General features: G+C 52.1%; 1 protein-coding gene across 1 annotated transcript in view; it reads left to right on the forward strand.

Moving 5' to 3' along the window:
* Positions 1–10,276: 10,276 nt before the first annotated feature.
* Positions 10,277–22,365, forward strand: part of PIEZO1 (piezo type mechanosensitive ion channel component 1) — a 104,776-nt gene continuing 92,687 nt past the window's right edge. The window contains exon 1 of the mRNA XM_050922633.1: positions 10,277–10,481. Coding sequence (XP_050778590.1) covers positions 10,418–10,481 — 64 coding nt within the window. The 5' untranslated portion in view covers positions 10,277–10,417. The remainder of the gene's footprint in view (positions 10,482–22,365) is intronic.

The following is a 22,365-nucleotide window of genomic DNA, read 5'->3' on the forward strand; positions in this document are numbered from 1 at the left end:
ACTTATTCCCATAATACCAGAACTAGGGGTCACCACGTGAAATTAATAGGCAGCAGGTTTAAAACAAATAAAAGGAAGTTCTTCATGCAGAGCAAAGCCAACCTGTGGAACTCCTTGCCTGAGGCGGTTGTGAAGGCTGGGACTATAACAGCGTTTAAAAGAGAACTGGATAAATTCATGGAGGTTAAGGCCATAAATGGCTATTAGCCAGGCTGGGTAAGGAATAGTGTCCCTGGCCTCTGTTTATCAGAGGGTGGAGATGGATGGCAGGAGAGAGACCAGTTGATCATTGCCTGTTAGCTTCACTCCCTGTGGGGCACCTGGCATTGTTCACTGTCGGTAGACAGATACTGGGCTGGATGGGCCTTTGGTCTGACCCGGTATGGCCGTTCTTATGTTCTCTCCTTGCCTTGGTTCCCCAGCTGTGCAATGGGGATAATTAAATGGGGGAGGGCATTAAACACTGTGAAGTGATCAGACATTCCAGCCAAGAGCCCCCCCCACCCAGGCTCTGCCCCTCCCCCTGCTCCACACATCCTGTGGACAGGCAGGCCTCTGTGGATCCTAGAGAAGCTGGTGCTATACTTCGGTGTTTGAGATCTCTTCCAAGTGCACAGGGCATGATACACTGGGGGAACAGATCAGAGACCTCGTGTCCAGTCACTTTTCTACTTAAAAAGTTCAGTGTCGTCTGCTGTCAGGTCGGTGCCAGGGACATTCACGCCCTTTCAAAGACTAATCTCTTCCCTGGCCTCAGGAGCCTGTGTGTGTTTGTACCTCCCACAGTGGGACATGGCCGCGGTTCCTGGGCCTACTAGAATACAAGTAATAATAATAGTAATAGAGATAAATGAACAAATTGTGTAACTAAGCATGGAAAGGGGCCTATTATGAGTTCATAAGCAGGTTAGGGATGGTCCTGTGAGACCTTCAGGCAATGGGGAAGAATGCACAAACAGGCTGCAGAAGCACACCACTTTGGCTCCTTCCCCCTCCACCAGAATTTATCCCTCCAGCCCAGTGCTTCCCTCCAAGCTTATCAGTTTCCAGCATGTCTGTTAGCAAACAGATGTGGGTTTCCAGTCAACACACAGATACACTTTAGACTTGGCTTTTTAATGGCTTGTCAGCATTACTAGTTCTTTTTGCTTCATAGTCCAACCCTGAATTCAAGTTGTTGACCTAAAACTCGATTCCCCCTCAATGATTTGACATGTCATTACAGCCCTGACCTATTCACATTTTGCTGTTTTGCCCAAACACCCCGTAGCAATTTAACAATATCTATTAATAAATCTCACAATATCCTCGTGAAATATTATTTTTTTATTTTTTACAGAGTGGGACACTGAGGCATGGAGGCATCAAAGGTCAGCATTTTCTAACGTTGGTGTCTAAAGTTAGGCATCTAAATTAATATTTATGCACCTAAATAAGCAACCTGGTTTTCAAAACCACTCAGCCCTCACAGCTCCATTAACTTCAATTAACAAGAAGACTACGTATGTGTCACAGAGTCATGGAATCCATGACTGCCAGAGACCTCTGCTTCAGCTGCAAGAGCTGCGAGACTCGAACTGGCAGCCAGTGGGGCCCTGGCAGGTTTCCAACAACAGGCAACAGCAGAAGCAGGAGGCCCCCTGCAAGGTTCCAGCGAGGGGGGATGATAGCCTCACGTGTGGGGGGGCGCACCTTGGGTGAACGGCTGGGGATGTCCCATTTTATCTTTGAAAAATATGGTCACCCTGCAGCAGTCACACAGCTCAGAAACCATGGAGCCGCAGCGACAAAAGTCACAGACAGGTCATGGGCTTCTGTGAATTTTTGTTTATTGCCTGTGACCTGTCCGTGACTTTTACTAAAAAATAGTCTTGACAAAATCTTAGCCTTAATTAACAATCCTCCAATGGGTCCTCAAGTAAATAACAGAAGTCAAGTCCTGTGATTTCTAATGCAAAACAGCAACAAAATCCAAGAACAAACCCCTCTATTAACAACAAAACTCTTTTGTTTTGATTTATAATCATGCAGAACACAAAAAAGATACCAGCACATTTTCCTTTGTGAATCTTCTTTAAGGTTAATTAATCCATTCAAATTCCTTAGCTAGATCAATGTCCGTCAAATCTCTGGTGAAGGGCTGACTAGCTGTTGGACCCAACTATGAGTCGAAAGATGCAAGGGCTGAGGTGGCTAAAGACCTTATCATGGTTTCAGAATCAAGTGTACCTATTAATGCCCCTCGGAGACCTCTTGATGTGACGAACTGGGAATGTTCGTGATGTTTTCTCTGAATACTGTGTTGGTGCCTCAGTGTCCCCTATGCAGTTCTAAAGTATCTAGGTGGTGGAATAAAGGTGTGTGATTGCTGCAGAGGAAGGGGCCAGTGAACATAAATGCCTGGCACTCTGTCTCCTAGCAACTGATGGCCTGGGCCCTTCCTCTGCAAAGGTGCCAGCTGAAGGTGTTGGAGACAAAGGGATCAGGTGACCTCCTGGCCCGGGAAAGGAACTGAGCAGAGGAGGAGAGACTGGAGGGGTTTGCAGTCTGGAGCTGGCTGGGGATGAGGAGTGAAGTGCCGACGCGAGGGTCTGGCTCACTGCCCCCCAGAATGGACCTGGCCGAGGGATCTGGTTCGCTGTATCTACAAGCTCTGTTTTAGACCGTGTCTAAACCTCTGTTTTACTGGCTAGCTGAGAGTCACATCTGACTGCAAAGTGGGGGTGCAGGACCCTCTGGCTTCCCCAGGACCCCGCTGAGGTCGGCTCACTGTGGGAAGCGCACGAAGGGGCAGAGGATGCTGAATGCTCCAAGGAGAGACCCAGGAGGTGAAGCCATGTGAGCTTCTTGCCCTGAACAAGTCTGCTCCAAGGGAGAGGAGACTCCCCAAAGTCCTGACTGGCTTTGTGGGGAGCAGTTCCAGAGCATCGCCCAGGGACTCTGTGACACATGGCAGTTACCTTATGGTTCAGTCCAGAATTCTGCAAGGACAACTGGCAACCAGCGCAAGGGGCTGAGAGCCCTTTGTGTGGGTAACTCCTTCTACACTTCAGAGACTCTAGAAGGTGGACACATCTGGGTCACAGCTGTTTCCACATCCACGTGGCTTCCAGGTTTGTGTCAAGGTGAAGCCAAATCTGGGACACAGCTGCTTCCGTGTCCAGCTGAGCCTGAGCCTTAAGAAAGAAGTCCCTGATGCAGTGCGCAGTTCAGCGTTCTGCAAACGTGTACAAGTCATGGCAATACTTTGGAGAACACCCTTCCTCCCAAGGGATCCCAAAGCACTTCACAAACATGGAAATATAAACACCTCTGGGATACAACATGGCAACCAGCCAGCTCACTGCACAACCGCAGGGGAAGGGAAAGTTTGAGGTTAACGACACTGAGGCAAAGTTTATGGGTTCTTAGTCCAGGACTAGGAGCCAGCAGCTCCTGGGGCTCCTGGTCCTAATCCTGGTTCTGACATCACCTCTCACTGCAGCCATGGGCAGTCACTGCTCATCTGACAAATGGGAATAAAGTTACTAACCCACCACCCAGGGGATTAGTCTGATTACACTATTGCCCTGGTTGAGCTAGGTGGTGTACAGTCCCTGTCCTGAAAAGCTTGCGTTCTAATGCAGGAGTAGGCAACCTATGGCACGTGTGCCGAAGGCAGCACGCAAGCTGATTTTCAGTGGCACTCACACTGCCCAGGGGGCTCTGCATTTTAATTTGATTTTAAATGAAGCTTCTTAGACATTTTGAAAACCTTGTTTACTTTACATACAACAATAGTTTAGTTATATAATAGTTTTGTAGAAAGAGACCTTCTAAAAACATTCAAATGTATGACTGACATGAAACCTGAAATCAGAGTGAATAAATGAAGACTCGGCGCAGCACTTCTGAAAGATTGCCGACCCCTGTTTTAATGGTTATTGTCAACTGAAATACTGTAGCCCCAGCTAATAATGGCTATGCCGGATACTTGTGTGCAGGATATGCTCCTTACAGGAACACAACCCAGGAAAGGCTGAGGGCTGGTCTACACTATGGGCAGGGATCTATCTAAGTTACGCGACTTCAGCTTTGTGAATACAATAGCTGACGTTAACGTACTTAGATCTGCTTACCACTGTGTCTTCACTGCAGTGTGTCGACGGGAGACGCTCTCCCATCGATTCCCCTTGTGCTTCCCGGTGAGATGAAGTACTGGAGTCGACACTAGAACAATCCGCGATCGACCCCCCGCTGGATTGATCTGGCCAGCAGTGTAGACAAGCCCTGAGTTAAGGCTGTATGGATCTGATTTCACTTTCAATGACTTCAGTGGCCTTTGGCTCAGGCCCCAAATGAACTTGGCACGTGGGTATATTCTCCAGGGGTCAGGACTTCTGAGTTTTATTCCTGATCCTTCCACTTACTCCTTGTATGATTGTTTCCCTCACAGTAAAATGGAGATGGTGCTTGCCCGAGTTCTCCAGGAGGATGGGAAGTTGAAGTGAGTGAAAAACACATAGATCTTTGGATGGAAGGTGCTAAAAACAAGGGGAGTTACCACCTTTTCCTGGAACACCTGCATTGGCTCAGTACACAGTGTGTCAGGCTGCACTCATTTGCTGCTGTAGTCCTGACGTGCCTGGTTTTTGTGGGTTTGTTTCAGGCTCTGGACATTCAGTTAATGCAGAGCTCTGTGGCTGAATGTTGAAGAATGCTTTGCCTTCAGTGAATACGCCTGGAGACCAACGTTACCAGAATCAATAGAAAACCTGCATTGTCCAGGGTGTAAGGGAAATGAGCTTTGATGTGTGACTAGAAATGGAGTCTTTGTTCCGCTCTAATGACATCTGACAGCACTTAGGCCAACTGAAGCCATCTCCAGATCCTCTAGGACGGGGTAGGCAACCGATGGCACGTGTGCCGAAGGCGGCACTTGAGCTGAGTTTCTGTGGCACTCTCACTACCCGGGTCCTGGCCACTGGTCCGGGGGGCTCTGCATTTTAATTTAATTTTAAATGAAGCTTCTTAGACATTTTAAAAACCTTATTTACTTTACATACAACAATACTTTAATTGTATATTATAGACTTATAGAAAGAGACCTTCTAAAACATTAATGTGTATTACTGCCACACGAAACCTTAAATCAGAGTGAATAAATGAAGACTCGGCACAGCACTTCTGAAAGGTTGCCGACCCCTGCTCTAGGAAGATTCCGACTGGGGCTGGGTTTGTTTGATTAGATCCGTGCACAGCACAGGTATTTCAAGCCCTTGTGGCTAGTAAATTGGGCTCCCCTGCCTTACCTTAGGGCGCAATCCTGCTGCTATTGCTTTCACTGGCAAAACTCCTGTTGGCTCACACGGGTGTAGGATTGGGCCCTAGTCGAGCAGCATCTGCTCCTCCCACCCCATCATAAGTTCTGCTTGTTCTGATTTGCAGTGGAGTTGGGATGTTCCAAACCACATTGTTTCAAGAGCAGCCCAAGCCTCACTGCAGGTTAGAGTTTTACCACAATTGAATGGGAGGAGCTGGCAGAGATGGCCGAGGTCAAGGCAAGGTTGCCCCCAGCATTGAGCAAGTGGCAGCTTTGAATTTTTATCGGGAGGTTTTTGTGTCTTCTTTTCTCTCTTCTCTACTCCCGTCCATGCCCTCAGCTGAAACATCAGACACTGCCACTCAGAAGAGGTTTGCTTAGCTGATTGCTTGGTGTGGAGCTGGAAGTTTAATGAGATAGAGAAGCCATGCAAACAGCCAGTTACAACCCAGGTACCTTTAAAAATAAAATTGTAAAAAGTGTAATCAACGTGAGGGAACGGTGGGAAACAAGCTATCTGGGATGACAGTCGGATGCTGTTTTATTGAACATGTACAAATGTACAGTGAGCCAAGGAACGTAAAGAATTTCATAGGCCTGTTATTTCCGGGAACACCATTTACATTACCATCATGTGAAATTAACAAAACAGATCCATTCTGGCCCGTCTGGAAGGGGGACAGGAAAGCATGTTCTACTTGAAACTGGAGCATTTAATTGCATGTATACATCCATGTGGACCTGTCTCAGCACACAAATGTTAAGCATCGTATCCTGGCCGCAGTCTGCACGCTCGAGTCCCAGGGAGCTTAGTGGGAGCTCTGTGTGTCAGCTGAGCACAGTATAATAATAATACTTAACATTTACACATAGCTTTTGTTGTCAAAGCTGTTTACAGACCTGGCTAACTACATGGCCCTAAATGAAGCACTCAACCTCAATTAGATTGAATATTTTGTTTATGATAGGCAAACAGGAACCACATGATCCTTTTGACCACAAATGTCCTTACCCTCTGCCTGCCTGCTGTAAAATGAGAAGTTGGCCCCTGAGCACTTCAATTCAGCTGTCCTGCAATGGGATGCATGCAGGTGGACCCGGGCAGAGATGCATCAAAGTCAGGGCAGCTGGGCCGCCTGGGACAGTTAACTGCTGCTAGAAGGGCAGGGCTGTGTCCTCAGGGAGGGGTAGGGAAGTCATTTCAGGGGGAAGGTCTCCAGACGCTAGTATTATACCTAGGCATCCTATACACCAGCGTGAAATCTTGGCCGATTGGGGAGTTTTGCTATTGATTCCAATAAGGCCACAATTTCACAGCAGGCTTTGTGTACCGGCTGGGTTACTGATATCTGCCCCCAGGGTCGGCTCTGGCTTTTTTGCTGCCCCAAGCAAAAAAAAAAAAAAAAAAAAAAAAAATCAGGGCGGCCAGAACGGCAAAGCAAAAAACAAACAAACAGCGGCGTGGTTAGAGCCAGGGTGCAGGGGGACGCCCTGCGCTGCAGACGTGCCCCGGCTAGTGGGGCAGAGGGGGAGGGAGTAGGGGGGGAGAGAGAAAAGGGGCGGCCAGGTCTTCAGTGGGGCGCTCACCATGCAGCCCCGACCACCGCGCCGCCTGCCGGGAGGGCTCCGCACCGCTCCGGTTGGCGGGGAGGGAAGGACATGGGCTGCCGGGCTTGCTGCAGACCTGGAACCGGCTGGGGCAGATGGAGCATGCAGCCCGCTCCCAGCAGGGCGCTCCCCTCCTCTGTGCCGCCACCCCCTACAGGGCAGCCAGATCAGCACAAAAAACAACAAAAAAGCGGCCGTGCCGCCCTAGGATTGGGCGGAAGCCGCCCCGTAGAATCTGTCGCCCCAAGCACGAGCTTGCTCGGCTGGTGCCTGGAGCCGGCCCTGGCTGCCCCAAACAGTTGAGGATGGCCTGGGAGCTCACTAAATACATGGTCTCCATGCTGAGACTGACAACCGGGGTCTGGTGTGCCTCAGTCCCCCCGCCCCCATACACTTCTGCATTCTTGCCCAGTGGTGGAAGGGGAATTGTTTCCTCTCAGGGAAGGCTCAGACACAGGTGTGGGTGTCTCCTAGCTGTCTGGGCTTTAGTTCCCATATGAATGGAGGATCTGAGAAGACAATAGCAAATCCAACCATCAGGACATTGACACCTGGCAACCAATGACCCAGAGGGATATGGGTTTCTCTGCCTCTCCTGGGGGAAGCTGAACCCCATCTAGCTCCAGATCAAAGGACTGGAGAGGTGTGAGAGTTGGCTGCTGGAAGGAATCGAAGGAGGAGGTGAGAGAGAGGGATACCTTGAACCAAGGGGTTCACTGCAGCTTGGCTGGGCTCTGGGCTAACCAGAATGGACTATGCTTTAACCTTCATTTGTGTACGCTACCCTAAGGACTTCCTATGCTGTCTATCATTTCGTGAATAAATCTTACTGTTTTGACAACGCTGTTTGTCACTGCAAATGTGAATGGAGCTCACAATGTGAAGCAGGTGTTCTGAAGGCTCAGAGGTCCAGTCTAAGGAGGCAGTGAAGATGTATGTCTTACCCTGGAGGAAGAACGAGACACCCAGAGGGTCTGGCGCCCTGAAGGGTTTCCTCCTAGAAGGTGTTCCAAAGCTGGAGCTGGAGCACTGATCCTGTGGATCCAGGACAGTTGGTCCCAGGATATTAGAGAGACAAAATAGATGAGGTACTCTATTTTATTAAACCAACTTCTGTTGGTGAGAGACTCAAGCTTACCCAGAGCTCTTCTTCAGCTCTGCCAAAGGTACTCAGAGCATCACAGCTAAATACAAGGTGGAACAGATTGGGTAGCATAAGTTAATACATTTTTAAAGGGACCATTCAAAGTGAAATGGCTCATTAATACCCCGGCAGTCATAGGGGAAATTTAAAAAAAAAAAAGGGCGGTTTTTTTTTTTAGCAGGTTACAGATTGTTGTAATGAGCCATAAATCCAGTGTCTTTATTAAGCCCATGATTTTTGCTATCTAGCAGAGTTTTTACTCCCAGGCTCCTCTTTTGAAGGTGTGTGTGCAGGTATCCTTTGAGGATGAGAACTGAGAGGTCAGATATGGAGTGATCAGTCTGTAGAAAGGGTTTGCCCACAAGTGATAGGGTGTTTTTGTCTTTTATCATCTTCCGGTGTGAGTTCAATCGAGTGCATAGTGACTGTCTGGTTTCACCCACATAGTTGCTATTGGGACATTTAGTGCACAGGAGGAGGAACACCGCATGTTGTGATCAGCATGTCTAGGACCCATAGATCTTAAAAGGTGTGTTGTGTGGGGGGGTGGGGTTGATCACTGTAGCAGAGGAGATATGTCTGCAGGTTTTGCATCTATTGTAAGTTGGATACAATACTGGAATTGGTCCCCAAGGCTTATCCCTGCTTCTCGCCAGGTCCTGAAAACCCTGTCCACAGATAAGCTTTCAACTAGCAATAATCACACATTGGTTTGCACTTCATCTACAGTACTGCTCTGGTGGGTTGGCAGTGCGCTGAGTTGGTGAGCCCTGGTCTGTGTGGATCTTGCTTTTGATGATGAGCTTAGTGTGATTATGGGTTGTTTGAAGGCCAGAAGAGGGGGCATGGGAAATATTTCTTTCATGATGTGGCCTCCATTGAGTTATGGGTTATAATTGTTTAATAATGCCCCCTTATGGGTTCCACTGTGGTGTGGTAGGTGACAACTAGGAGATGCAGTCAAAGGTGGTTGTCTCTGCCCATTGAAGCAGGTGCTTTTGGAGTATTTGGGTGGCCTATTTCATGCTGCAATCTACATCTTTGGTGAAGTGTCCCTGTCTGGTGAAGGCGGTTGTCAGCATGTTAAGTTGTGTATCTTGGACTTTCTCCTGGGAGCATATTCTGTGGTATCTGAGGGGTTGGCTGGAGACTGGAGTGGTTACTGGATCTGCAAAGGTTGGTGTGGTGATCGGTTGTCTCTAGGGCTCCAATTCTGAAGCTGATGGTGGTGCCCAGGAAGTTGGTGGTGGTGTGTGAGGGTGAGTTTGATGGACGGGTGCTGATTGTGAAAGTTGTGGTGGAAAGGGTGGAAGGCAGGTGAGCTCTGGCTAAGGTTCCTGGCATATGGTTCTGATTGGCGGGAGGGGGGGAGAGGATTCGCTGTTAATTTGCACAAGGCACCTCTCAGATCGGTTTCTCCTTTTCTAAACGGCAGCAGGGACCAAGGCTATGATCCGATCCCCCTTCACGGATAAAAGGGGTCTCCCAACGCTCCCCCTCCACTAACTAAGCCACCCAGCCCGCAGTCTCCTCCTTGCGCAGGGCAGCCCGAAGTGCAGCAGTGGCACAGCTCCGTCCCCTTTCCGACAGGGCAGGGTGGGTGCTGGGTGCTCCCGGCGCTAGGTGGTGCTGGCTCCCCGGCTGAGCGCGGCGGCTGCCCGGGGACGGGCAGGGAGCGGGACCCGCTGGCGCAGGCCGGGGGGCCACAGCAAAGCGCAAGTTGGACGCACGGCGCCTTGTGGCCGCAGCTTGCAGAAGCCGAGGGGGGGGCACAGCTGTAGCTTCCCCAGGAGCCCTCCCCGCCAGCACAGGGGAGCCGCTGCCCGCGCAGCGCCTCCCCCTGGGCAGGCCGGGTGTGCACCCAGGGAGCCGAGAGCCCGCCGCTCCCCGGCGGCCCTGCCCAGCCCATGGGGGCTGAAGGGAAGCGGCCCGGGGCTGGGCAGGGAGGAGACCGCGCCTATAAAGACCCGTGGGAGAGCCGGGCCCAGCCCGCCGAGCTCTGCCCCTGGATAAATCCACCTTCCTCCTTCCCCCGCATCAGACTTTCCACTGGAGCCGCGGGCCGGGCTGCTCGGCGTACACACGAGCCTGCGCGGGGCAGCGCGGCTGGGGCGGGAGGGGGCTCCGCGATGCCGCGTGGTTCCGCCCCCCGGGCTCCGAGCGGGCCCCGCTGATCGGCCCGCAGCCGCGCCCGGGCCGAGACTTTCCCCGCGGGAGCTGCCCGGCACCAAGGGATGGTTGCGCGCGGAGCCAGCCGGGGCTCCCCCAGCGCCATGCGCCGCGGGCGGCCCCTGGGCTCGGCCTGACCGCGGGCGCCGGCGGGGAGTCTGGGCGCCTCCCGGAGCCTGAAGCCGCGCGGCGGGATGGAGCTGCGGGCGCTGTGTGGGGCGCTGTACTGGCTGGTGCTGCCGCTCTCGCTCCTGGCCGGTGAGTAAGGAACTGCCCCCCCCCGCCCCGTTTGTCAGAGCCGGGGAGGGGGCGCCCGCTGGGGTCCGGGCGAGGCCGAGTGGGTCGGGAGTTCCCTCTGGGGGCTCGGAGCCTCGGGACAGTCCGAGCCCCCTGCGGCCGGGACCGGGCTGCTCGCCGCGCGGGGGCTGGGAGGTTGGGGTGCAGCCGTCCAGTCCCCTCCGTGCATGTGGCGCTGGGAGCCGTCGCCTGGAGAAACTTTGTGTCGGCTCCGGGCTGTTCTGCCCGTCCCTTCGCAGAGCGGAGACTTGCACATTCCGCGCTGCGGGTGGGCGGTCCCGCGTGGGGAGCTCGCCGTGACTCACCTGCACGCGTGGGCGAGCGGCCTGGGGGAGAGTCCCGTGGGATCTCGACCTGTCCAGTCACTCCGCACGCAGCACGTGTGCTGCATGGCTGGGCCGCTCGGAGCAGCGCGGGCAGGTCCACGGAGGAACTGGCGAGCAGGAGAGAAACGGGGCCAGGCCGACCCAAGGGGGGAAGGGCGGGGGGGTCACTCGATAGAAAAACCACAGCTCGGTCTCCCCTTTTCTTTTCCCCACCCACCAGTCCCTGAATTGCTTCATGTTGACTCTAGGTTCATCCCCAGCGGCAAAGTCCCTGCCCATAGGGGGCACCACCCACCCATGTGGGGCACCACCCCTCCGGCTTTCCTCTTCATTTCAACAATCTTTCTTCCCCACCTGATGGGGCCTTAAGAAAAGACCCCCCTGTCCCATCCCCACCCTTCTAGTTGGAGGGGACTGGGTAGGAACCCAACCATGTTCCTGTCTTAGCCTGAAGGGCCCTTGTTTCGTGACCTCCCATGGGTGAGAGGTTAGCACAGATTAGTGCTTCTCAACCAGGGTACATGTTCCCAATGGGGGTAGGCAGAGGTCTTCCAGCAGATACATCCGCTCACCAGGATATTTGCCTAGGTTTACAGCAGGGGACATAAAAAGCACTAGGGACATCAGTACAAACTAAAATGTCACACAGACCATGGTTTGTTTATACTGCTCTGTATACTATACACTGCAACTGTGAGTGCAATATTCATATTCTAATTGATTTCTTTTATAATTATATGGTAAAAGTAAGCAGGTTTTTAGTAACACTGTTCTGTGGCCTTTTTGTATTTTTATGTGTGAATTTATAAGCAAGTAGTTCTTAAGTGAGGTGAAACTTGGGGTGCACAAGACAAATCTGATTCCTCAAAGGGGTACAGTAATTTAGAAAAGTTGAGAGCCACTGGCATAGAGGATGGAACATGGCAGTGCTGGCTAGTCTGTGTGGATTTATATTCCTACGCATGGTCTCTCTAAAGCTGCCTACAGGGCACCTAGGTACTATGGCAACCAGTGGCATGCAAATACTCACAGTAATTTCCCCCTACTGTTACTCACACCTTCTCGTCAATGGGTTGAAATGGGCCACCCTGATTACCACTGCAAAAGTGGTTTTTCCTCCTGTTGATAATAGCCCACTTTTAACTGAATTGTCTTGACCCCCCCACTTGGTAAGGCAACTCCCATCTTTTCATGTACTATTATATATATCGTCCTACTGTATTTTGTGCTTCATGCACCTGATGAAGTGGGTTCTAGCCCACGAAAGCTTATGCCCAAATAAATGTGTTAGTCTCTAAGGTGCCACTAGTACTCCTGGTTCTTTTTCTTTTTGCTGATACACGGCTATCCCTCTGAAATCTGTTACAGTAGTGCAGGGCTCGGCTGCCTTTCAGAAGTGCTGTGCCGAGTCTTCATTTGTTCACTCTGATTTAAGGTTTCGTGGCAGTAATACATTGTAACGTTTTTAGAAAGTCTCTTTCTATAAGTCTATAATATGTAACTGAACTATTGCTGTATGTAAAGTAAATAAGGTTTTTAAAATTTTTAAGAAGCTTCATTTAAAATTAAATTAAAATGCAGAGCCCCCCGAACTGGTGGCCAGGACCCGGGCAGTGTGAGTGCCACTGAAAATTAGCTTGCGTGCTGCCTTTGGCACGTGTGCCATAGGTTGCCTACCCCTGCAACAGTATGTCATCTTTTGAAGAGTGACTGGCTTGTCTATTACCACTGATGTGCATGGCACATTGGAGACCTATAAGAAACCACGGTCCCTACCCTAAACAGCATGTTTGAAGAGCAAACTTGCATCAAAGTCCTGAATGTATAGAGTGGGATAAAATCAGGTGTCATACTTTCCAAGATCCTTTATGTTCATGCCCTGGGTGAACCTGACTTTCTGCTGTTAGGCACCTGTGGAACTCATTGCCAGGGGATGTTGTGAAGGCCAGAAATGTAACTGGGTTCAAAAAAGAATCAGATGAGTTCATGGAGGACAGGTCCAGCAACGGCCATTAACCAAGATGATGAGGGACACAACCTCATGCTCTGGGTGTCCCAAAGACTCTGACTGCCAGATGGTGGGACTGGATGATGGGATGGATCACTGAATAATTGACCTGTTCTCTTCACTCCCTCTGAAGCATCTGGTTCTGGCCAGTGTTGGAAGACCGGATACTGGGCTAGATGAACCATTGGTCCGACCCAGTATGGCCATTCTTACGTTCTTAGGTTCTGTTGTTCCAAGACACAGGCTTAGGGGGTAGAAAAACAAGCAACTTTGCGTAGTGCTGCTGGGGGAGTAGCTCTTACAAATTTTCCCCAGGCAGCAGGGAAATGTATTGAATCAGTGCAGGCCAGCTGCTGACAAACATTCTCTTTACTTGACTTGCCTGCAGCTAGGTGAGTGGGACCACGCCTGTTAACAGGACCTTGTCAAGAGGTTTAGGTTTGCAAAGGAGTCTGCTGTGTCCAGTGGATGGGGTACAGGACTGGGGGCGTGTCTACATCACAAAGTTGCAGCGCTGGTGAGGGGGTTACAGCGCTGCAACTTAGGAGGTGTACACATCTGCAGGGCACCACCAGCGCTGCAACTCCCTGTTTGCAGCGCTGGCCGTACTCCCGTTTTGTCTCGGGTGTAGAGGATCCAGCGCTGGTGATCCAGCGCTGGTAATCAAGTATAGACACTTACCAGCGCTTTTCTTGACCTCCGTGGAATAAGCAGGTATCCCAGCATACCTGAGGAAGCCTCTGGTAATCAAGCTGGTCTCCTTCCCCGGCTTGCTCTCGCGTTCCCCGAACCCCCGAGCAAGCAGGTCTCCTTCCCTGAGGTTTGCTGGGTGGTTCCGGGAATGCGAGAGCAAACCGCGGGGAAGCTGGTCTCCTTCCCCAGTTTGCTCTCGCGTTCCCCGAACAAGCAGGTCTCCTTCCCTACGGTTTGCAGGGTGGTTCGGGGAACGCGAGAGCAAACCGCGGGGAAGCTGGTCTCCTTCCCCGGTTTGCTCTCGTGTTCCCCGAACAAGCAGGTCTCCTTCCCTACGGTTTGCAGGGTGGTTCGGGGAACGCGAGAGCAAACCGCGGGGAAGCTGGTCTCCTTTCCCGGTTTGCTCTCTCGTTCCCCGAACCCCCGAGCAAGCAGGTCTCCTTCCCTGCGGTTTGCTGGGTGGTTCGGGGAACGCGAGAGCAAACCGGGAAAGGAGACCAGCTTCGCCGCGGTTTGCTCTCGCGTTCCCCGAACAAGCAGGTCTCCTTCCCTGCGGTTTGCAGGGTGGTTCGGGGAACGCGAGAGCAAACCGCGGCGAAGCTGGTCTCCTTTCCCGGTTTGCTCTCGCGTTCCCCGAACCCCCCTTGAAGCCACCCAACAGCGCTGCAGTGTGGCCACATCTAACACCACTTGCAGCGCTGGTTGCTGTAAGTGTGGCCACTCTGCAGCGCTGGCCCTATACAGCTGTACTAATACAGCTGTACTAATACAGCTGTAACAACCAGCGCTGCAAAATTGTAGATGTAGACATACCCTGGGAGTCAGACCTGGCTGCCGAGTCTGTCAGGGAACCACTGTGAGAACTCAGCCTCAGGGCCTCCGATTCCTTATCTATTGAGTAGGGACCGGGATGCTTGTCGGTGAAGTGTTCTGAGAGCTGCTGGTGTAAAACTAGGTGCTTTATTCCAGGTTTTTTAGCTCCCAATCCAGTGACCTTTCCGATAGCACTGTCTGAGGTGTGGAAGTGTCTCAGAACAAACAAGCAGCATGTGTGGTAGAATGTCAGCATCGCAAAGCACAGTGGTGCAGGACCCAGGGCCATGCTGCCCTCAGAGGAGGGTGACCCAGCTGGGGAAGGAACTTCTGGAGATTAGAATCAAGCAACTGAGCACTCATGGAAATGCTGCAAATCCTTCCTCTTTGATAAAGCTTTTCTACCACAAGCAGAATGATCTATTCCACATCAGCCACTCCTCGGCAGAACCTCCTGCCCCTTCTCCCGGCAGAACTCCAGAGATAACGAAGTCCCTAATGGTCTTCATGTGTTGTCAATCTGGCCTAAGTGGAAGGCACCCAGCTACTGTACTGGTGAGTGGCAGTACAAAACCCTAAGACAGAGGTGGTTTTAATCATATCAGGTGGTAGTAAGAGGTGTTGGGGGTTTTGTTTTTTTTGAAGTGAGTGTCATTTTGGCAAGAGTTATTATTCAGAATGATAAAACATAGTGAGTGCTACCAAGGCATGAGTATGTGAAGTAGGAAAAAGTTGTGATGCTGGAGTCTGTTGCATCACTTGGCTACCAAAGTTTCTTTTCTTAGAAATCTAACTTCAGACAGAGGCTGGGGAGGAAGAGGAAGAATTCTCTGCATGCATCAGGCCAGCCAGTATTTCAGAAATATTTAAAAAGCAAACGTCTGCTCATCCCTGAGCTCTTTCTGTTACTCCAGAGTTTACTTTTGCAATCTAATTTCCAGAAACTTGTGAGAGAGGGACTGACTGGTGTACGGTGATGCAGGCAGCTGTTAGAAAATCTCTGCTGAGTTTCCAGGATCTGTGCTAATAGCCTGAAGAGTGCAGTTTTGACTAATTGTGACTTTTCCCCCTAATCCATTCACTCAGCCCAGAGAAAGTATCAATCTGTTAATAGAACATTCTGGGCAATTTATATGCTTGCGGAAAACCCACCTTGGCTGTAGCAACTGGTTTTCAGAGGTCAAACCAATAATACAAAGCTGCTCGCAGACTGTTTTAAGCAATGTTGTTCTTTGGAGGCAGAATGCACCACCAGCCTGAGCAGCCGTTTGGCTAGTAGTCTGGAAAATACCAGTGTCCTGAGACTTAAAAAGCAGAATCAACTCTTTCAATCTGTGCTGCTCTGTGAAGTAAATTAGTTGGCAGTGGACTGTCAGTTTACCTTTAAATAGACACTAATGAAAAGCCCTGTTGGGTCATCCAGCCCATTGCTCTGCAAATGAAGGATTGCCCTCAACAACTTCCTTGTGTTTGTCTGGCCAAATTTTGAAAAAGTCCCAGGCTATGGGGCTTTTGCCATTTCCCCAGGGTGATGAACCACAGCCAAAGACATCTTTAGATTCTAGTTAGAAACTGGGAGGCTGGGGGGCAGGGGGGAAGGGTAGGTAGCATGTGGCTTTCCAACCCAAATTCTGTGGCAAACTGCTGCTTGGAGGAAAAAGGAGAGCAGTTGAGGGGAAAACCTGCAGCTGTGAAAAGCTGTAGTGTGACTCTTCTCCAGGAGGTCAAAATTGCTTGACTACTTTTGCCAGCAGCAGTGGCAACTCCTCCAGTTAATAAACTGAAAGTGATTGCCATGAGCTGTCAGGCTGCATTGGGATCACAGCAGGTCAGGATGTGATTTACAGGGATTCAGGTGGCAAAGTGGGCTTTCTTGGCGGTTAGAGAAAATCTGACTATCTCTTTAGTTGACCTTTTTTTTTTTTTTTGGTGGCAGAGGCGTTTTTAAAAGTTGCTGACTTCCTATTTGTTCTAGTATGTGTGTGTGTCTCTAGCAGTGACTCACTAGTGTGCAGGATGTGAGAAGATAATTATAACTCTGCCTGCAAACACCACTACCAGAGTGTGTCCATGTGCCTGTTACAAACCCACTTTTTTGGGTGTTAACCACAGCCGCAAGAAGTTGATGTAGAGCGTTTCAGGCTGGAAGCAAGGATTTGTTTCCCAGATTCGCTTCATGTTGGTTTGGGCATCTTGGGCAGACGCATGGTTATAAAATATACAGGAGCAGATCCTCACCTGGTGTAAATTGGTGTAGCACTGTTGCCTTCGGTGAGGCCTACTGTCCTGCCGTTTTCACTAGTTGAGGTTTTGGCTGGTTGTGTGTGTTCACAATGGATATAATCTCTTTCTAAAAGAGACTTCCTCTGCTTGCCCCTGGAGTTGAACAACAGCTGAGATTATTTAGACTGAAAGAACTTGTTTGCTGTTCAGTCAGGTTTGACCCCGACAGGAGCCTTGTCAGTTTCACCTTCTGCCCTGGCCTAGTGCTGGCAGCATTTGCTTTCACAGCACTGCAGGCAAATATTTAAAGCCCCAAAACTGTGTTCTTTGAAATCCTATTAAAATTACTTAACTTCCCCCTGCATATGAGGTTCTGTAGTGGTTTCTTTACACTGGGAAGTAGCCACTGTCCTTTTTAGTTCTAGGAGATCAAATATAAGACTCTTGAGTGTGCTCAAAACTGTTTTTTTCAGAATGGAAAGTTCAGGTGACCAGCTCCCAATATGATGTGGGGAAGAATATTGTGAAACGCCTGCCAAGTTATTTCCTTCTGAAAAAGGCTGTTAGGCACGTGTGTGGTACTGAACACCACTGTGCCTGAGTGCTTCACAAACACCACCGATAAACCCCACAATAGCTTTGTGAGCTTGGGCAGAACTGTGCATTCTCTGGATGGGGAAACTGAGGCACAGAGAGGAGACCTCACTTATCCAAATTCACACAGTGAGTCAGTGGAAGAACCGTTGATAAAACCAGATCTCCTTACTCGCTTCCAAAATCTAGAATGTAACCAAGGTCCTGCAGCTTCTTTCTGTACAACATCTCTAAAACGTAACTGCTTGTCCCTGCTCTAATCCTCTCCTGTCTTGACCCTTGAATCATCACCTCTCAAGTCTTTGATACTCCTCTCTCCAGTCCATCCCAAACTCCCTGGCTGAATCCTCTCCTCTCCCTGTCGTGTCACTTTCCTGCCTCCCTCTTGGGGTGCAGGTGAACTGTACGCTCTGTCTTGTCTCTTCCCAGGACACTGCCCCGATCGTGTGTCTACCCTGGTCCCATCCTCATCTCTGCCATTGCTGCCAGCCTCCATCCCCCTTCGGTCTCTTTTCACTATTGTCTCTGCTGCCAACAGCCTTCCCAAATCTTGTCCTCTTCCTCGCCCCCCTCACTTCAGCTACTCCTGCAGCCCCTCTCTGGAAGCACCACCTGCGGAAAGGGGCGGGCATCTCACTGGCAGCCCAGAGTGCTTGGCTTGGCTCCAGGCACTGGTCCAGCTCCATAACCTCAGTACTGATCCTCCAGAGCGCCATGTCCATGTCGCCTGCGCTAACCTTGCCTCACCCACTAGCCTCGGCTCCTTCCTCTTCCTGCCCCTTTGCCTGTAGATTGTTCCTCTTCTAAGCAGCTTAGGGCAGGGAGCTTGTACGTGGGAAACACCTGGCACATTTACAGTGCTACATAGGGGGCTGCTTCCTCAGAGCTATTTCCTCACTGGTCCCGCCCAGCTGTCTCCATTGTGCCAGACGTTCTGCTCTTGGTCATAGGCAGTAATTGTGACTGGAAGCCCCTGTGCGCACACACAGATCCCTGGGCAAGGCTTGACATGGCTGGGGCCTGTGGCTGGGGCAGGCGGGTGCACTCGGACCCGATCTCGGCCTGCAATCTCATGCCCACAACAGGGAAGACAGATGTGTGGTGATCAGCGTGACGTGTATTAAAGCTCTGTGTAGACGAGGCCATAGCTTCAGCGTGTGTTTGCTGGTGGAGGTTCCTTGTCTGTACTAGAGTTTTGTTTAACATAATGACTTTAAAATGATGGAAGTCAAAGTGCACAGCTTGGAGTACCAGGACTCGAGCAGACTCCTGACCGTGAGGAACTGGCACAGAAACTGCTCCTCGACTGCCCTCTGTCCACACCGGGACAGTGCTCAGGGTGGGATAAGGACCCCGCTCCAATGTGACCTGCTCTCGAAAGGCCTCATTTCCCTGGGTTTCTGCCTCTCTCAAGTGTTCTGTGTAATACAGGAGTCCCCTGGACCCCACCTGTTAATGATGTAAATTTAGGAGGTATTTTTAGGGGTTTCTCTCCTGGACGAGCCCAGGTGTTGGGTGCTGGCTGCTGTTTACCAGCCTCTCTATTTTAGCTTTTTTTTTTTTTTTCTTCCTGAAATAAACACTCCATGAAGCAGGCTCCAGGCAGCGGCTCCACTCGTCCCGAGCTGCTGCTTGTCCGGGAGAGTGGGCTGCACAGCCAGGCACCTTCTGTGGCTGGGTTCTTATTTTAACTAGACGAGAAGTGAAACGGCCTCAGTGTCTGCTTTCTATGGGCAGGGCCTCAAATCAAAAGCTAACCGGTGCTTGTAACAAAGTGCCAGTCTGCGCGGTGTGTGCGGGTGTGTGTGTGTGTGTGTATGTGTGTGGTGCCAGTGTGTGAGGGGGTGTGTGTGGGTGTGGTGCCAGTCTGTGCGGTGTGTGTGGTGCATTTGTGTGTCTGTGTGTGCGTGTAATGCCAGTCTGCGCAGGGTGCGGTTGTGTGTCTGTGTGTGTGTAGTGCCAGTCTGCGCGGTGAGGTGTGTGTGTGTGCGTGTGGTGCCAGTCTGTGGGGGTGTGGGTGTGTGTGCGTGTGGTGCCAGTCTGCGGGGGTGTGGGTGTGTGTGCGTGTGGTGCCAGTCTGCAGGGGGTGTGTCTGTGTGTGCGTGTGGTGCCAGTCTGCAGGGGGTGTGGGTGTGTGTCTGTGTGTGCGTGTGGTGCCAGTCTGCGTGAGGTGCGGTTGTGTGTCTGTGTGTGTGGTGCCAGTCTGCGGGAGGGGTGTGTGTGTGTGTGCGTGTGGTGCCAGTCTGCGGGAGGGGTGTGTGTGTGTGTGGTGCCAGTCTGCGTGGGGTGCGGGTGTGTGTGTGTGTGGTGCCAGTCTGCGTGGGGTGCGGGTGTGTGTGTGTGTGGTGCCAGTCTGCACGGGGTGCGGGTGTGTGTGTGTGTGGTGCCAGTCTGCACGGGGTGCGGGTGTGTGTGTGTGTGGTGCCAGTCTGCGTGTGTGTGTGTGTGGTGCCAGTCTGCGTGGGGTGCGGTGGTGTGTGTGTGGTGCCAGTCTGCCTGAGGTGTGTGTGTGTGTGGTGCCAGTCTGTGCAGGGTGAGGTTGTGTGTCTGTGTGTCTAGTGTCAGTCTGCGTGGTGGGGTGTGTGTGTGGTGCCAGTCTGCGCGGTGTGCGGTGGCATGCGTGTGTGTGTGTAGTGCCAGTCTGCGCCGTGTGTGTGTGTGTGTATGCGTGTGTGCCAGTCTGCGGGGGGTGTGTGTGTGGTGCCAGTCTGCAGATGGTGTAGGGGTGTGTGTGTGCATGTGGTGCCAGTCTGCGGGGAGTGTCTGTGTGTGTGTGTAGCATATATGCATGTACAAATATGTCCTCTGTGCAGGGTCCTAAACCAGCACAAGTTTCTTCCCTGTGGGCTTTGCTTAAAGGCCTGTGTGTGAGCGCACCTGTAGGACCTCGGCCTCGCACCCTGCACCACCTTCTCACAAGCCCTATCTCTGTGCAACATCCCGCCCCCCGGACAGTTTTGTCATCTTGCAAGGCTGGCTTCAGTCCCGCCTGTCTAGTTTTTGGTTTCACTTTGCTCCCCTCCCATCTCTTCCCAGCTCCTCCTGTCCTGTCCGTCCCCCCACCGTCCCTCCCTCCAGGCGCATTGTTTGGCAGCCGCCGTACAAACCTGCCCATGATCAGCCTTGTGAAAAAGTTGCTGTGTAAACAAATTCCCGGCAGTGGAATGTAAGTGCAGCCGGCTGCCATGCTGTGTGGGCCAGGCTCATCTTCCTTTGGCCCACAGCACTGGCTGATCCAGAGCATTGGGGGGGGGGGGGGGGGACTGGGAAAGCAGGAGCCGCCCAGCCCCGCTGCGGTGCCTGTGCTCTGGGTGATTGAGTCGCTCTAGGACTCCTTGGCACTCTGCTCCCGTCGGACACAGCGAGATAAAACACTGCACGCGTCCCAGGGCTGCTGTTGTAATCGCTTGTGGGCCAGTTGGTATTGTCAGTGAACCGGCTCTGCACGTGTTCGGCCCCCTGCATGGCTCTCTGCCTAAGCCCTCTGCAATGCCATCCGGGTATTAGAAATCCACCTTAGACCCTGGGCCTCCATATGCAGTCACCTGGCTGTAGCCTGGCTCTGTTGGGAGGGAGAGGTGGGGACTGGTCCGCTGATTAATTTACATTGGTTTTTCCCAAACGCTCCATGCTGCTGACTGTGTCCCGGACGGGGGAAGTGTGACCTGGGGAGGGCAGCTGCACTGTGTTCAGCTTGCGAGTTTACACGGTGGCGTGTCCTGGGCTAGGAGGGTGGGGGTGGGGGTGGGTTTGTTTAAACAGCGGGTGTTTAACTTCACTGCAGTGGCGTAAACAGCTGAGACCTGGACAGCGAATGGAAAATATGATGGCAGCTCAGGGAATGTGGCTGTTGGGGGAGAAAGAACTGGGCAGTCGGCCGAAAGCAGGAATCGGGTAGCTTGGTATCTAGCATGGGCCTTACCTCTCAAGGGCAGGGTGCCTGGGGACTGCAGCCCCACTATTCTTGGCCAGTGTAAGATTCCCCCATTGGGATCTGCCGTTTGAGGGAGACTTGCGGATAAGTAACTGAGTTACTGTTGCTCACCAGGCTGCGTTAGTGCCACCCTTTGGGAACTGGGCTCGGGGAGCTGAAGCAGAGAGAGTGACTTGCCCCCAGGCCACAGGGGGTTGGTGTCAGCACTGGGATTAGAACAGAGTTCTTGGTTCCCGCTCCTGTCTTCAGCCCATGCCTCACTCTTGATTCTTTGTGTCTTTGGGCTCCGTGAGGGGAGAGTGTTTTGGGTGATGCAAGGCTTCTCTCAGCTCAGGAGGGGGCTAGCTTATGGGCTGAGAAGCTTATGCAAAGGGCAACAGGACTCCCATAAATCTCTGCGAATGTTGAGCCGGGCAATGTGAGTGAACCTGGTCCGGCCAGGCCAGGGCAGAAATGCCGAGGTGCAAGAGGTGAGAGATCCAGCGCCTGGAACGCTTTCCTGTCCAGTCCTTCCAGGGTCTCAGCCACTGAAACCCCAGGGTACAGGTAATGCTCTGAGGTGGTATGGGGCTGTGCAGCCCAGCGGGGCCCCAACACCTCCCCAGCAGAGCTCTGCTCCACTGGGGTCAACAGGGCTGTTTAGGGATCATAGGGCCTGTTACAAAGAGTTGAGGGTTCACACCCAGGCCAACAGCTGCTTCAGCCCTTCACTGTGAAGCTGCATTCTCAGGGTTCGTCTGCCGCTCAGCCCTGCTCAGCCTGGTAGCTGGGTGGGCACAGCAGGGACTGAGATGGCAGCTGCCCTGTACCACACACAGGTCCCACTGCATTCCCGGCCTGCTTATGAAGATTGACATTTGCAGGCAGATTCCAGCCCCCCAGGTCGGAGCAGCACCATCTCCCCTCTGATGGGGGATCATTCACCCTTAGCACAGGCTGTTGGCATCCCCGTGTCTGGCCCTACAAGCCCAGACTTCCTAGCCAAGCGTGCTCCTTGGGCTAGCCCTGAAAAGCACCCAGCAGGCTCAGGTAGTGCAGAATTTAACAGCCCATCTCTTAAGAGAGGAAACCTCTGAGCCCCCAGTGCTGTACCGTGCCTGGGACCCAGCTTGCTCCTAAGTCACTTCTCCCTGCATCCCATCGCAGGGCCAGAGGGGTCCCTTCTGCTGGTTGGTTTGGGGGCAGGGGCTTGTCCAGACCCCTTGCTGCCTGGGAACCCCTAGCTCCTGGACTGGCTAAGCCTTGGGAGCCTGG

The sequence above is a fragment of the Gopherus flavomarginatus genome, chromosome 14 (genome assembly GCF_025201925.1).
Source record: "Gopherus flavomarginatus isolate rGopFla2 chromosome 14, rGopFla2.mat.asm, whole genome shotgun sequence".
Lineage (NCBI taxonomy): Eukaryota > Metazoa > Chordata > Testudines > Testudinidae > Gopherus > Gopherus flavomarginatus.